The sequence below is a fragment of the Episyrphus balteatus genome, chromosome 2, assembly GCF_945859705.1.
Source record: "Episyrphus balteatus chromosome 2, idEpiBalt1.1, whole genome shotgun sequence".
NCBI classification, from domain to species: Eukaryota; Metazoa; Arthropoda; class Insecta; order Diptera; family Syrphidae; genus Episyrphus; species Episyrphus balteatus.
Genome location: NC_079135.1, coordinates 64562619 through 64579478, shown reverse-complemented (window position 1 = coordinate 64579478; position 16860 = coordinate 64562619). Strand labels below are relative to the sequence as shown.

Here is a 16860-nt window from a genome sequence, read left to right as displayed (position 1 = left end):
CAAATTCATGTGAAAATAAGAAAAAAAATTTTTTTTGGAAAAGCAATGGCTAGCCGTTAAGGAGAATTCATTCAAGTTCTTGAAACCCACCTTTAACTTTCTGTGCGATTATTGGTTGCTGAGATATCGATAATCAAACACAAAGGATTTTTTTCCATTTGAAGACCGATATCTCTGCGAGAAGTGGACGTATCGAGGTGTTCAAAAAACCAAATTAAAGCTAAATGAACAAAGTATCCGATCCTTATAGTGGTTAAGCTAAATAATTTTTTTCCACGCCCGTAGACCAAAAAAAAAACTAAAAAAATTTTGAAAATTTTTTTGTTGCTGGTTTTTCTACGATTACTCAAAAACCGCGGAGGTTAAAAATTTTTAAAGTTCTAATCCAAAAACTAGACACTTGGAGCTACAATTTCCTTCTTTATCGATTTCTTGTACGACCATTTCTTTCGAAGTTAAGGCCTGTTGAAATTTGCCCAAAAATTTGGAATTTTTTTTTGATCCCTTAATTTTTTCCAGTAGTGTATAATTTTAAATCGTCTTCATAACACTGTTGCAAACATGACTTATTTGTTTTTTAATGAACTAAAAGTAGATTAGATTAGATTCTTCCTTTATTCATTAGATAAATTACAATTTTTTTTCTATTTGAAATACGGACATGACAATGCTGCCGTCTGCCGGAAATGACATTTCAGTAAAATAAATAAAATTATATAAAGAGAAGATGTATCAAAAAGATTTACAATAATAAATTATAAATATAATATAAATATATAAATAATAAATTACATAAATAAATATTATACAAAATATTAGACAAAAGCTTATATTAACATAGATATGAGGAATAAATTTGTATATAATTTTAAATTTTAAGTATTAAATATTAAATTTTTAATTTTAAAATTTTAAATTTTTTAAATTTTCAATTATTTTAAATTTTTAATATTTTAAAAAAAATTTTAAAAGTATTTTTTTATTAAATCAAGAAAAGAAGAAATATGTTTATAAACTATACAATGTCATCCACAAAATATTGATAAATGATAAGCATCAAAGCAAAGTGTATGATTTTTTGTTAATCCAGTTAAATAAGGGTTTAACCTCGGAATGAATGTTAGTAGAAATTTTTTTTGCTCAATATCTTCCTTTTGCCATTCTATAACATATCTCAAAAGTCTAGAAAAATCTCATGTCCGCTTGTCGCGATTTCAAGGTCATATCGCGAAATGGAGATTTTCAAAATTAGCAAAAATAGGCTATGGTAGTATATACACGTCATATGATACATGATTTCAAGGTATTTTTTAATGCTGATTCCAAATAAAATGCACGACTGGGGTCGCACGTACTTGCTCTTATACTAAAGTAACTCTTATGTTAAAGCTTTTTATTCCAGAAAATTAGGAAAATTTTATTATTTGATATTTTCAAGAAATTTCATAAGAAGTGTAAAAAAATAAAATCTGTTTTTATAATTAATTAAACACCGTTTTAAATGATGTTTTTCAAAAAACCAAGTATGCCATTTTATTACTTGTATAAAAAGGTATTTTTAGAAAAAAAATTTCGAAAAACGTTAGAGCCGTTTTTTAAAAAAATAATTTTTTATATATAAAAAATTTCTAACATTTTTCAAAAAAAAAGTTGGTATGCCATTTTTAAGAAATAATTGATTTACGCATAAAAACGAAATTTCAAAATTTTTCACTAACTCGTTTTCAAAAAATTGATTTTTCAAAAAAAAATTTTGAAACATTTTTTAAAAATCCAAAAATTATTTTTTTGAAAATTTTCTAAAATTTTAATATTACTTTTACTTAAACGCTTTTGTATAAAAATTTTCGTTGAATTCGGGTTAATCTTGTACGAGATATTCAAAAACCAAAAAAACCGTTCTATGGCAGGTACCGTTAATAACGGTACAAAAAATATTTTTTTTATTTCAAAAGTTGGCTCTTATGGTAAATACTAAACACAAAAATTTTAATCAAAATCGTTAGAGCCGTTTTTGAGTTATTTGGTTTGAATTGAGAAATTTGTATGGGAGGTACACTTTCTAAGAGAGATAAAAAAAAAAACAAAAAAAACCAACTTTCAGAATTCCATAAAAATCATCTGTACCAAATTTGAAGAAAATCCGTCCACCCGTTTAGGCTGTGGAAATGTGTACAGATGGACGTACAGACGCACAGACGCACAGACGCACAGACGCACAGACGCACGGACGGAATTGCGAGACCCACTTTTTTGGAATTCTCCATCATCGTAATGTTGGTTTTGATTAAAACCTCAAATTTTTTTTTCGACACGAAACCAATACTTGCCCTATTGAGCAAGTAAAAATCTAAAATCAAGACAATCTGACGTCTCTGGAAAAAATCTCATGTCCGCAAGTCCTAATTTTCTTGGTTTGAAAATAAGGTAATAAGAAAAGTTTAAATTTTTATATGTATACCAACATAAGCGACATGATTTAAAGGTATTTTTTAACACTAATGCCAACAAAACTCACAAACAAGTCAACCTGACCATCCCTGAAAAGTAATGCACCTTATTCATGTTGATCTGACACAAATATATGAAGTGTAGTTTTCCAATTTTTTAAAATCTGCACCTTATTTTCAAACCAAGAAAATTAGGACTTGCGGACATGAGATTTTTTTAGATTTTTGAGGGTAGTTAAAGAATATCCAAACAAAGATTAAAATGAAAAAATTAGCCTATTTGCACTTATTCCTAAGATGAACAAGAATCTTCTTTAGTGCATATCCTAAAATTTGCCTCTCCATCAAAAAATACCATTATTTCGTAGGTATATATATTTTTTGTAAGGGATTGTTTTGATTTTTAATAATGATGGATTCTAAAATCTTCATGCAAAATTTGGTTCATCTACCATAACTTTTAAGGGTTTTTCGGCAGTAAGTTTGCAACTGTTATAATAATATGAGTTGACAGATGAAAAACAGATTTAGATTTTTTGGAATCAGCATTAAAAAATACCTTGAAATCATGTATCTATGTGTATATACACTCCTTTTCATCAGAATAGGTACACAACTTTTCAAATGTTCAGTATTCGTTTTTTCCCCACAGTGTAGGAAAAATAATAATTTTTTGATGTCAAGTCATTGTTTAAGATGTTAGCAGAAGCAGCAAAAAAAATAATTCAAAACGTGTAGTTATTTTTCTTGTTTCTCTATGGAAAAGCATTTCACATCGAAAAATTGAGTAATTTTTTTGTTTCATCAGAATAGGTACACAAAGAGAATGATGTCAAAGTGGTCAATGAAATGAATTTGAATCAAGTTCTTCTTAAAAATGAATTTTAATTATTTTATTTTTTGTATAGTGGCGTTTTTATTCATAAAAAAATTGCAAAACTGTCCAGGAATTGCATTATTAAATCTCTTTATGCAATCTATCTGAATCTCTTCCCTAAATTGTTAAATGGTGGGTTAGGAAGTATTTTTGTCTTAAAATCGAATTATCAGTACGGGCTAGCCATTTCCAAACATTTTCAACAAGGTTCAGGGTTGTTTTCTATGGTAGATACTCAAGTACTTCCTAAATTTGCACTTCCTCACAATATTTTACAGAGCGTTTTTTGTGGTAGGAGGCGTGGTCCTCTTAAAAAATTTAGAATACTGGTTCACAAATACTAGAGAATTAAGGAAAAGTTTCTTGAATATGCATTTACAAATAATTGTGACTATTCTTCACGTTTAAAATTCATTATTTGTATTATCGTAGAAGATTACTTTTTTCAATGCCTTAACACTTCTTTTTTAACAATGAAGTTGGTCTCAAAATGGTTTCTCATTTCGCAGAATGTTAAACTGATAGTTTAACTCACCAAGGACATCAAAATTAGATGTTCGTTGATCCAATAATAACAAGAAATACCACTCAACTTTTTATGTGGTAAAGGATTTCAAAAACCTTAAAGGCATACAATTCTGTTCTTGGTGTAGTAATGGTGTCTTTTCAAAATTCAGCCATTTTAGAAGATTGGGACTAATGACCATTCTATTTACTGTCCTAAAATTACAAATAACAACTGTTTTTCACTTTTATTCTTGTCGTTAATCCACCAAAACTGGTAGCACATGTAAAAATTTACTCGTCTTAGAGTTTTGCATTTTTTTTACCACCATTCATTTTTTTTAACCCCAGAATGTTTGTATCTGAAGTCTGGATAGAGCATATTCAAAATTCGTAATTTTTTTTTATCATACCAGTACTGGTGGATCCTTCATTGTTTGTTTTTTTCTTAAGGTGTTTCCGCCAAAATCTAGCGATTTTAATCCACCCATGTTTTTCAAAATGGTAGTATGATTATTAAATTACACTTAGGAAAGTCCAGTTATTTGTTTTAATGGTACATTTTCTCGAAATCCACAAAAACATTAAAGATAACAAGGGTGTACCTATTCTGATGAAGAAAAAAATAAGTTGATTTTTCCTCAAAAAATACTTTACAAGAAAAACAATGCGAAAGTTATGGTCCATTTTGAAATAATTTTAGCTGTTGCTTTTCCCGACATCTTAAACTATCAAAAAACAATAAAACCTTGTTAGGTCACGTACCACTATTGGGGACAAACGGTTAATGAACATTTGACAAGTTGTGTACCTATTCTGATGAAAAGGAGTGTATGTAATACCATAGCCTATTTTTGCTAATTTTGAAAATCTCCATTTCGCGATTTGACCTTGAAATCGCGACAAGCGGACATGAGATTTTTCTAGACTTTTGAGATATGTTATAGAATGGCAAAAGGAAGATATTGAGCAAAAAAAATTTCTACTAACATTCATTCCGAGATTTACCTCTTTTTTCTCCTTATTTTACTGATATATGGAATTTATGTCACACAAATTTTTCATTTGTTTATAATCCTACTTCGATAAATCGATGGCCTTCACATTTTTATCAATTTTTCTGTTTTCTTTATCTTGGAAAGAGCTTGAAATAATTCTTATTGAATATTCCGTAAATCGTTTTGCATCAAAATGTCAAACTAGAGATACGACCTTGTAGTTTTCGGGCGACTGTGAAAGTTAAATTTATTTGTGTTGTCTCTTACGATAAAGTCGCTCACGATAAAATGACGGAGGAGGTTGAACATGTTTGTGTCCTTTGTGCAACATATTGAACTATTTTTCAAAGACATCTTCATGCGACCATAAACAACACGTTAATTACATATATTACTTCCTCATATCAAATAGAGCAGGGGATAAAAAAGCAATTACATTTTTTTCGAATGCAAATAAATTTTAAGTAAAATAAGTAATAATTCAGTTGCATTTTTAGCCATTTACATTAATTATTCAATTATTGGTGGTTACCAAAATAGTCATCGAACGGTGTAATAAGACAAAGAACATCATCACGACAGTAGAATATAATCGCCAAAAATTTTTTTTTTAAATTTAAATGAAATAAATATTTACAACGATTTACTGAACTTCAGATACGTAAATATTTTCAATATTATTGAACATCATACTATTAATTTATGATTGTTAATTAATAAAACTTACTGAAGTTTGATTGACCGTATAGTGTCTATTTTCCAGATCGCTTAAAGTCTCATTTTCAGGTACATCGACGTTCTCAGCTATTTTATCGGGAGATTCTGTGGATATGATTAGTGTCGGTACTGATGATACACCTGACAATGTTTTCTTGGGAAAAGTGGCAGGTTTTTTTGTTGCATCTGGCTGTATTGGATCAGAAACAACAGGTGGTTTGGTAGTTAATTTATCTGAAAAATCCTTTCGCTGACCAGTACCATTGACGCCAAGCAGAGGTTTTTGGTTAACAACTATTGGAATAATAATCGATGGTGTTGCGGTTGTTGATAAAGTTACATTGCCTGGTGGTTCTTGTTTAACATCGACACTTGTAGTACTATTTGATTGTTCTGGTAATGGTGCATTTGGATCTTGTGGTACACTCTGGTAATGCGTTTTAGAGTCCGTTTGTCGTTTTTCTCTTAATTTGACTATCGAATAGGAACCTAATTCTGATAAATTTGATGAATCTGTTAAAGCATTGTATTGATATCCTGGAAAAAGAAAAAAATGTATACAAATTTAGAAAATATGTATTACGTTATGATGATATGAAGCTGAAAAATTGGTAAACAAAAACCAGTAATCATTCTCAAAATCTCGAGAACAACTTATCGCCCAGAAAATTTGCAATTGACAAAATTTATTTATCTTTTTTTCTTCAGTACATAATTTAAAACTCTCCTAAGCAAATTATGTTCTAAAAAAGGAAAGATAACACCGGCACACAAAATAAATAAAATGCACGACTGGGTCGCACGAACTTGCTCTTAGAGTTAAAGTTGCTTAAATTTTTAAGACTTTTTATATAGAAATTTGGAAAAAACACAAAATTCGTTTTTGAAAAAAAAAATAAAATAAAATCTAAAATTAAATTGCCCTCCAAAACAAGTATGCAGTTTTGATTGATATATTAACATGCATTTTTAGAAAAAAAATTTTCTAAATCGTTAGAGCCGTTTTTTAAAAACAAATTTTTTATAAATATTTTTTTTGGAAAAAAAGTTTTAAAATAAAATTAGTATGCCATTTGGTAGAAATCACTAATCAACATCTAAAAACAAAATTTCAAAAAAGTTCAATGTCCCGTTTTCGAAAATTTGATTTTTCAAAAAAAAATTTTCAAATTTTTTTTTAAAATCCAAAAATTATTTTTTTCAAAATTTTATTTTTGGCTTATATTTAAATTATATAAATGCTTCTTCACAAAAAGTTTCGTTGAAATCGAATAAGCAGTTTCGGAGATAATCGGATTTGAAAAAAACGGTTCTATGGCAGGTACCGTTAATAATGATTTTCAAAAAAAATTTTTTCTATTGAAAGATAGACTTTAGCTTAAAACTAACATTTGAATTTTTTAAACAAAATCGTTAGAGCCGTTTTCGAGATATTTCAATTTTACTAAAATCGGTATATGACAAGTACCGTTATTTTTGGTAAAAAAAAATTAATTCCAAAAACCCCTCTGGAGAGTCGCCAAATAACGCTACATACCAAGTTTGACATTAATCGGTCCATCCGTTTAGGCTGTAGCTCCTTATACAGACAGACAGACAGACAGACAGACAGACAGACAGACAGACAGACAGACAGACAGACAGACTGACAGACTGACAGACTGACAGACTGACAGACTGACAGACTGACAGACTGACAGACTGACAGACAGACTGACAGACTGACAGACTGACAGACAGACTGACAGACTGACAGACTGACAGACTGACAGACTGACAGACTGACAGACTGACAGACTGACAGACTGACAGACTGACAGACTGACAGACTGACAGACTGACAGACTGACAGACAGACAGACGGACTTCCGGGACCCACTTTTTTGGCATTGTCTACCATCGTAATGTCATGGAAAAATGTTATCTCAACTTTTTTTTTTTTGTACGAATGCATAACTTGATATATAGTACCTATATCGCAAGTAAAAAGTGTCATGTACCAGGAACCAGACCTATCTTTCTATATGTTTTTGGGCACGCTGAATCCAAATTTCAATTTCGTTTGGCCCGGTCACCCTCCAGTTTTGAGCTGTGACTGCATTTTGTTTGAATTTTTATGACTTTTTTGGAGTTTTTTTTGCATTTTTCTCAAAACTGAAGGGTGTTCGGGCAAAACGGACTTGAAATTCGAATTCAGCGGGTCCAAAAACATATAGAAAGATAGGTCTAGTTCCTGGTACATGAAACTTTTTTTTGTGTGCCGGGGATGAAAGCGACATGTCGCGAAAGTGCCAGTACACCAAAAAAAAAGTTGTATGTACCAGAAACCAGGGCCCCATTTCACCAACTTACAAATTTGTAATTACAAGTAATTTTCACAATATTTGTGAAAAAATCGATTAATTTTGTTTCACCAGTTTCTTGTAATCACAAAATTGTACTTGTAATCTACAATTTTAAATTTGTGAAAAAAATCCATTTTCTGTTTCACCAAAACTTGTACTTTACAAGTAACAAATTTGTGAGCTTTCAAGTTTCTTGTGGGTTTCTGTTTCACCAAAAAAAAAAAGTTACAAGTTTCTATTTATTTGTGAAAATTTTCTACAAGAGTCAAGACGTATGTCATTTTTGTTACAAGTTTGTAAAAACCGTATTTAGAGTGATTAAAGTGTTTAAAATGGCCTTACGCCGTTATTATTATTTTTAGAAAAGCTATGTTATTATTATTCAGGGTTGTAAAAATGCATTTGAAATTTAAAAAAAAATCATTTATTGCAAGTAAAAAAATTGCATTAAAAAAATTTTTATTGCAACTGAAAAATATTTGCATTAAAAAAAATATTTATTGCAAATAAATAAATTTGCTTTAAAAAAAATGTTATTGCAACTGAAAAATATTTGCATTGAAAAAATATTTTTATTGCAAATAAATATATTTTGCATTACAAAAAAATTATATTACATATAAAACATTATCTGCATTAAAAAAAAATAAATGCAAAATGTGTGTATTAAATATTTTTTTTAACATTCGTCAAATCCCTTACAGTTTCGACTTTTTGGCCTTAGATAAGGTTCAATAGTATAGGTAGTTGAAATAACTAATGTAGGTATGGTCAGATACCCAAAATTGTAAGAAATTCGACGAATATTAAGAAAAAATATTGAATGCACACACATTTTGCCTTGATTTTTTTTTTCTATTGAGAAAATTTGCGATACAATTTGTTTTTAGTATATTTTAATTTGCAATAAAATTTTTATTTTCAATCCAAATATTTTTCAGCTGCAATTAAATTTTTTAATGCAAATTTTTTTATTTGCAATAAATATTTTTTTTTAATGCAAATATTTTTCAGTTGCAATAAAAATTTTTTTAATGCAATTTTTTTTCATTATAAATTTTTTTTACTTGCAATAAATGATTTTTTTTTTATTTCAAAAGCAATAAATATTTTTTTAAGGCAAATATTTTTCAGTTGCAATATTTTTTTTTAAATTCAATTTATTTCAGTTGCAATCAATATTTTTTTAACGCATTTTTTTTTATTTGTAATAAATATTTTTTTTTTTTTATTTGTAATGGAAAACAAATGCTTTAAAAGTTGGTATAGCATTTGTGTTTCAAATCGAATGAAAAGATCACAAAATATCTGTTGAAAAAATTTTCCTGATCGCTATAACCTACCTCTTAAGTATGTAAAAATTCGTTCTCTTTTGATCAAAGAGGCTTGTTTTTATTTCTCATATTTGTAGTTCTTCATTATTTAAATTATTTTATTAATTTTCCTCACGATTAACAATATTTTTATTTTACTTTTATAAATCCATGGATATGGATTATAAAATAATAAATATAAAAATAATCCAGCAATACAAAAATCTTAATATATATTTACAATTTTGTTTGTCATGCCAAAAAATTTTCTTATTTGATCAAACTACTAAGATATGACAGTATTTGTAATTTGACAATTTTCCCTTTAAAATAGGTTTGCCAAATAAGAGCTCAAGTTTTAAAAATGGCAATCCTATTTTTTCATACTCGTTATCAACTTAGTTTTCATTTGAAACCAATTTTAACCTATGTCGTTATGAGTTAAGTAACTCAACGGTCACCGCTAAGACTACAACGAGCTTTACAAGTTTGTGAGATAAACTTGTTGTTTACAAGAATAAAATATATTTGGTGAAACGGTAGTTCTACAAACTTGTGGTTTTCAAAAGTTAGTTGTAATTTTTTTTTAGATAATCACAAATTTGTGAATTACTTATTTGTACTTTGTGAAACAGAATTCCATTCTACAAATTTGTACTTGTGATCTACAAGTTACAAATTTGTGCTTGTAACTTGTAGTTGGTGAAATAGGGCCCAGACCTATCTTTCTATATGTTTTTGGGCACACTGAATCCGAATTTCAAGTCCGTCACCCTCCAGTTTTGAGAAAAATGTAAAAAAGACCCCAAAAAAGGCAAAAAACTTCCTTTTTTTAGTTTTTTGCATTTTACTCAAAACTGGAGGGTGACAGGGCCAAACGCATTTGAAATTCGGATTCAGCGTGCCCAAAAACATATAGAAAGATAGGTCTGGTTCCTGGTACATGACACTTTTTTTATTTTGTGTGCCGGTGTAATTATTATATTTTCAATTAGAAAAGTCCTGCAAATTTTCTGTGAATCAAGTCGTTTCAGAGATATTTAAATTTACAATTTTATTAAAGTAAATACTGTTCTAACCACCCACCCACCCATTTTCTTCCAATTTTTTTGTGGGTAATTTATTTTTGCCCTTTGATATAACATTTATCCTAAATTTCAAAGGAAACTAATTAACTATTAGTTTATGTTTTATTTAATCTTAAAGCTGATCCTGCATAAATTTATATGTAATTTGTGTATGATAGTAATGCAAGACTCATTTTCGAATCTTCTTATTCCTAAATACATATACATACAAAGGTAAGTATCTATAAACTTCATCATTGAAGGCAAATACTTATTGGGGTTTTCGATTACAAAACGACTTGGCGCTTCGTAATCAGATCACACGTAGGAAACAACAGGTTCGTGAATACACAAAGTGCACAGTGCACCGTAAGAAAGAAATCACAGCTTAATTTTGCCTTTTCTTTTGCATTGACTGGAATAGTATTACATATATATGTACATATATGTATGTATCTAACTAGAACATATTAAGGAAATGTGATCTACGGTCATGCATGCTTAATTGAACTAATATTATTTCAACAGAAAGAAAAATATTTGTTTCAATGATTGTAATAGCAATCCGTCTTTTCTTTTTCAACGTGTCATCGACTAGACTACGCATTGAGTTGAACTTTATGAAAAACAATAAAGAAGTAAAAATGCATATTAAGGTGGTCCAAGGTTGTATGGGAACTAATTTAGCGGGTGGCTCAACCAAATATAGAAACAAAATATTTTTTGGACCACTCTAATGCGTATTGTGGCATGTAAGAGAGAAACAAATTTATAAATTAAAATGATATAAATATATATCATAAAATTAAGGCCTGAAGGTTTCCCCTATTGTGTGAGTTTGAAAATGTCAAAAAAAAACCAACACTTTTTCCCTTGATTGAAAAAAAGATCTATCAATATCTAAAAGAAATAAAATGCACGACCGGGTCCCAAGTACTTATGGTAAAAGTAAAAAGCATTTAATTTAACTTTAATTTTATTGTTAGCATTATAAGAAATATAAAAAAGGTTTAAATAGTTTTTAAAATGACGAAAACACATCCTTAAATGGTCTTTATCTCCAAATTAAGTATGCCATTTAATTTAAGAGTTTTTAGATTTTTTTTAACTTCAAATTTAAAAAACAAAATTGGTATCCTAGCCTTAAAAATTGCACTGTGTTACAAAGTAAAAATCATGTCAATTACTTTGGAAATGACATAGCAGAGGTTGTAGGTATTACTGAGTACATTTTTCGTAGACCCTCAAAATTTCAAGTTATCGTCAAAAAACCGTTATTCAATGTTTTCCAGATTTCAACGATTTTTTACTCAACCATTTTTCGGCCAATTTCAGATTTTTTTACAGTTCTAAACAGAGGAGTACTTGTTCTTTTATTATGTTCAAACACCAAATTGGGTGTAGATTTTATGGGCTGAATCTCAAAGTACAACATTTGTTCAGAGACCGTTTTAAGCTTCATTTTGTGTTTTGAAATTTTTTTTTATAAACAGTTTTATTGTTCTATTTATATTGAATACAAAAGTTTTAATTCATCAAAATTAGTTAGACATTGTGAAAGTTGTGATTTTTTTACTCGAGAAAAAAATTTCAATTTTTTGGGACAATGAAAGAAATAGTCTAAGAGCCCACAGCAAATTTTGGGAGTGGAGGTATAACCAAAATGTCAGTATGCAGTTTTATAGCCTTATGCCTTCTTATAACGAATTCAAAAGTCTGGCAGCTTTAAATCGCGGCTTTGTATTGTTTTCAGGTGTGAATTTTTGCTTCCTTAGCCTTCTCACATTGATTGGAAAACTCGCGTTGTTTAACCCCCCGAAAACTATATAAAGCCGTAATTTAAAGCTGCCAGACTTTCGAATACGTTATTAGAAGGCATAAAGCTATAAAACTGCATAGTCACATTTTGGTTATACCTCCACTCCCAAAATTTGCTGTGGGCTCTCGGTCTAAAATGAAAAATTAATTTCTCTGTTCACAATAATGTTAGAATTTTTAGATAAAATGTTATTCTTTGTAACTACGTTTTTCTTGCCCATGATAACACAAGCCGGACCTGCCTATTTTTATGTATTTTGACGTGCTAAATCCGAATCTAAAGTCAATAATTTAGCCCAAACACCCTCAAAATTTTGATCAAATTTCAAAAAATCATGAAAATTGTGGTTTTTGCAATACTTGAAATTTCTTTCCCGAATAACTTCCACAAATTTTAACTGTTTTTAATGAGTAAAAGCTTTCTTGATTTGGCATAAATAGAACAATAAAACTGTTCATAAAAAAAATTTCCAAAATACAAAATGTAGCTTAACACGGTCTCCGAACTATAAAAAACTGTGAAAAAATGTTGTACTTTTAGATTCAGTCCATAAAATCTACACCCAATTAGATGCTTGAGCATATTAAAAAAATATTTTTTAAAAAAGAACAAGAACTCTGTTTAGAACTGTAAAGAAGTTGACCCAAAAATGGCTGAGTAAAAAATCGTTGAAATCTGAAAACATTGAAAAACGGTTCTTTGACGATAACTTGAAATTTTGAGGGTCTACGAAAAATGTCAAGTGCCGAAATATGATGTACTCAGTAATACCTACACCCTCTGCAAGGTCATTTCCAAAGTAATTGACATGATATTATTTTGTAACACAGTGTTATTATTCGACACATAAAAACTAAATTAAAAAAAAATGTATTAACCTGTTTGCGAAAAAATTATTTTAAAAATCGAACATTTTGAGCCCCCGCAAACTACAAATTTTCTATCGGCCGACAGTTTATTCGGTCTCTTAATCAGTTTGAAAATTTATGAAAGTGCGCACACTACAACGATTGAGTATCGGCCGATCAAAAAGTTTGTTTGATCGAAAAAAAAGTTTGTTTTTCTACACCATTGCCTTCAAAATAAAATATTTCCTACCTAACCGACTATTTAGTCGGCTGCCTGTGTGCACACTAGGAGCCTAACCCGACTAAACTATCGGCCGATAGAAAGTCTGTAGTGTGCGGGGGCTCTTAAGGGTTTAAAATTTTTAGACATTTTTCCGATAGAACCGGTTGTATTATTTAGTAGAAAATCAGAAATCAAGAAAACGGTTTTATGACAGGTACCGTTAATAACGGTTCATTTTTTTTTAATTTCAAAAGAAGTAGGATCTTGTGTGTGTCAGTACACGTATTACAAGCTAACAGCCTCATTTAAAAAACAATTTAAGTTTATGGCACATGATCTTAGGGCTCTTTTTGATGCTGCATCTCATAGAACGAAAACAAAGATAATCTGACCTCCCTGAAAAAAATGTTTGGCTGAAAAACCACTTTGTACACGGAGAAAAAAGAACACATAAAATTAAGCGGATCCCACCTTAAATTAAGCGGATTTCTGCATGCTCTTTTGCTAAGATGACTTCCGTTTTAAATTAAGGTGACAAATCACATTCATTTCTTGAATGCGCAAATAAGATGGTCTCCCACTTAATTTAAGCGGGAGACCATCTTATTTGTATGTGGAACCATTTTAATAAAAAAAAAAGAACTGGCATCCAATGGGGATCGAACCTACAACTGTTGGGTCACTAGGCGAGTCCCTTACCATCGTACTATCTCACTGTTAGAAATAAGTATGATAAACTGCAACTAAAGCTAAAGTTTGACTATAATTTAAAATATATTTTTTGTCGGTTTTTTAAGATGACCATTCACATTAAAATAAGATGAACCTTAAATTTAACTAATTGGAAACACCTTATTTTAAGCGGATACCCTTTAATTTTAAGGTGGTGAAATTTAATATGCGAATAATCTTATTTTAAGGTGCCCTTTTTTCTCCGTGTAGTATCAAATTAAGAATCGTCATAGCAAGTTCCGGGGATAGTTTTTTGGAAAAAAAAAAAAAATGATATTTGTTATCTATGATTGACGCTCTTACTTCCGATAGGTCGAATTCTGATTGCTGGGCTTTTTCTGAATATATTTTTGGACATTTTCTTTTTTTTAATTACAAAAGTACCTTCTCTAATTTTTTCAAATCCAAAAAAAAAGTACGCATTCAATTTAATTGCTTGTATTACAAACAATAAAAAAAACTTTAAATATTTAGGAGATATACGGAGAAAAGAAGGACACCTTAAAATAACATGATGCGCACATTAAATTTCACCACCTTAAAATAAAAAGATATCCGCTTAAAATAAGGTGATTCCACTTATGTCGAATTCCTTTCAATTTTTTGAATCGCCTCAAAAACATCGAATTTTTGGTGTTAAAAAGGAACATGAAAACAGACCGAATTCTTTTTGCGATTGTATGTGTGTTATTTGACAACAATTTTTACACGAACGTCAAGCTGAAATCAAAATAATTTCTGCAAAATAAAACAGAGTTCCCTTTGATCAATAATTTTGTTTATTTTCTTCGATAATATAAATTTAATTTAATCAAAATCAATAGGAAATTGGAGACATTATTAAGATCTGAGTGAAGATGAAGTAGATGGTTAATTATTTTGGCCGTATGCTGTGGTTTTACAGAGAAAAAATTTCCTGAAGACAATCACGGGAAGAAAATTCACAGTAATTGGGCTTTTTCACAAGAAGTATGTCAGGAAAAAATAAATTTTGATCGCACATTTTTTTTTTTTATTTATTTCATATTTTTCCGCAATAAAAATACGATAAACGATTATAATTTACACTTTATTTGAAGTTGGTTTCCTCAAATAAACAGACAACACGAAGCAATCTTTCAGCTTGACGTTTAAGTAATGTCAAATGTTCCAAGTGTGTGTGCAAATCCGTGTAAATCTCTCAAAAAAGAGGGATTAAAAAAAATTCGAATTCTGCTTCGTTTGAGGCGATTTTTTTTTCTATGGAATATGATTTTCAGAAAAAATTCGCTTCAAGATCGCCGATTTTTGCATTGAAAGGAATTCGACATTAAACTTAAACCGATAAAAGCTATAAAAAATTCTTCAAAAAAAAAAAAATCTGAAAACCTAGGAGGGTACTGGTCGATATTTCGGTTTGTGAATCACTTAAACAAATTCATACAACTAAGAGAAAAAAATTATTCAACCCTTATCAGCTATCACAAATAAATATACAAATATAATACTCGATATGTTATCATTTCTTATTTTTTATATAAATATAAATTAATATATGCGAAAGCATGCACGGCACGTATCAAAAATTCAAAATAATATACAAAAAACTATATACATATGTATGGATATTTTAATCGATATCGACTCGAATAAATGGTCGCTTCAAAACCATTATAATTCTGCTTAACTAAGCAAACTCGAATACTTTTATATACAGTACATGCCTATGAAAAGAAAAAAAAAACATTCCAACACTTTTTGTGTAGAAATAGCTCCTTCAACTAGGCCAGACATCTATACATCACTGTACTGTACAATTCTTCCAACTCATACTATTTGCGACCTTGAAATAATGAACACCCTACTTCGTTCTTACTGTTATTTCGTCAGAGGCGTTGAAATCGTTCTTAAATACTTGCTTTAAGTACCACCGCAATGTTTAAATCGATAATATTATTTTTAACTTTCTATTGTTGATAAAGAAAAAAAAAAAAAAAAAGAAACAATATTGATTGCTCCAATATAAATTATAAAAAGAATTGCTTTAATAAATTGGAAAATTCATCGCATCGAACAGCAACACAAATAGGTCTAAGCTGTATGGGGTTGTCAGCATTTTGTCCATAGGTCATTGAAACGACAAATTGAAGACCCACACTACACTTGTCAAAGTGTAAACAATGTCTGATTAATCAGCGCAAAATATTGCGAAAAAAATCTCTTGTATCGGCGCCAACACACCAACTCTTTAATTACTTTTGAAAAACAAATACAAATCACTGGCCATAAGACCAAACATAACTTATGGCAATAGAATTGTATTTTGCTGTTAATTTATTTATTTATGGTTGTTTCGCTTTAGCTTGTTTGAAAGAAAACACAATATAATATAAATAAAGAAGAAGACAATAGATTTTACGACACCAATGAATTTTGAATTTGAATTGTTTTAATTTGTTAATTATAATTCACATATTTTCAGCAATTAAATCATTATGTATGTATTTTAATGTTTTTTTTTATTATCCTAGTTTTTAAATATAAGAAATTTGTAAGGTTTCTTAAATACCCTCTAATCACAAATATGAAAACCCTTTACAAGAATATTTTTCAAAAAGTAAATAAAGAAATCCAGCCTTGATAACTTCAATAATAGTTTGAGATATGCAAAAGGAAATTTGTAAGGATTCTAAAACACCCTCTAAACAATAATTTGAAAACCCGTTACTACAATATTTTTCAAAAAGTAAATTATGACATTAACTTCAATAACAGTTTTAGATATGCAGAAGAAAACCCCAGAAAAGGGTGGAAAGTTATAAAAAATTATTATATACCACATAAGCAAAAAGTTGATAAATTAATTCATTCATAAACTAGCAGTTGAAATTCAACAATAATCAGAAGACATTCAACATCTTGTTAATATACACTGGTAATGTAATTCTTAGAGCGTTCTTTTGGGCTCTTCCGTAACTAACGGTAAGT

At 29.3% G+C, this 16860-nt stretch overlaps 1 protein-coding gene across 2 annotated transcripts in view; it reads right to left on the bottom strand.

Moving 5' to 3' along the window:
• Positions 1-16860, bottom strand: part of LOC129911061 (plexin domain-containing protein 2) — a 51539-nt gene that overhangs the window by 13634 nt on the left and 21045 nt on the right. For both annotated transcript variants that reach the window (XM_055988715.1, XM_055988716.1), the window contains exon 2: positions 5557-6083. In XM_055988715.1, coding sequence (XP_055844690.1) covers positions 5557-6083 — 527 coding nt within the window. The remainder of the gene's footprint in view (positions 1-5556; positions 6084-16860) is intronic.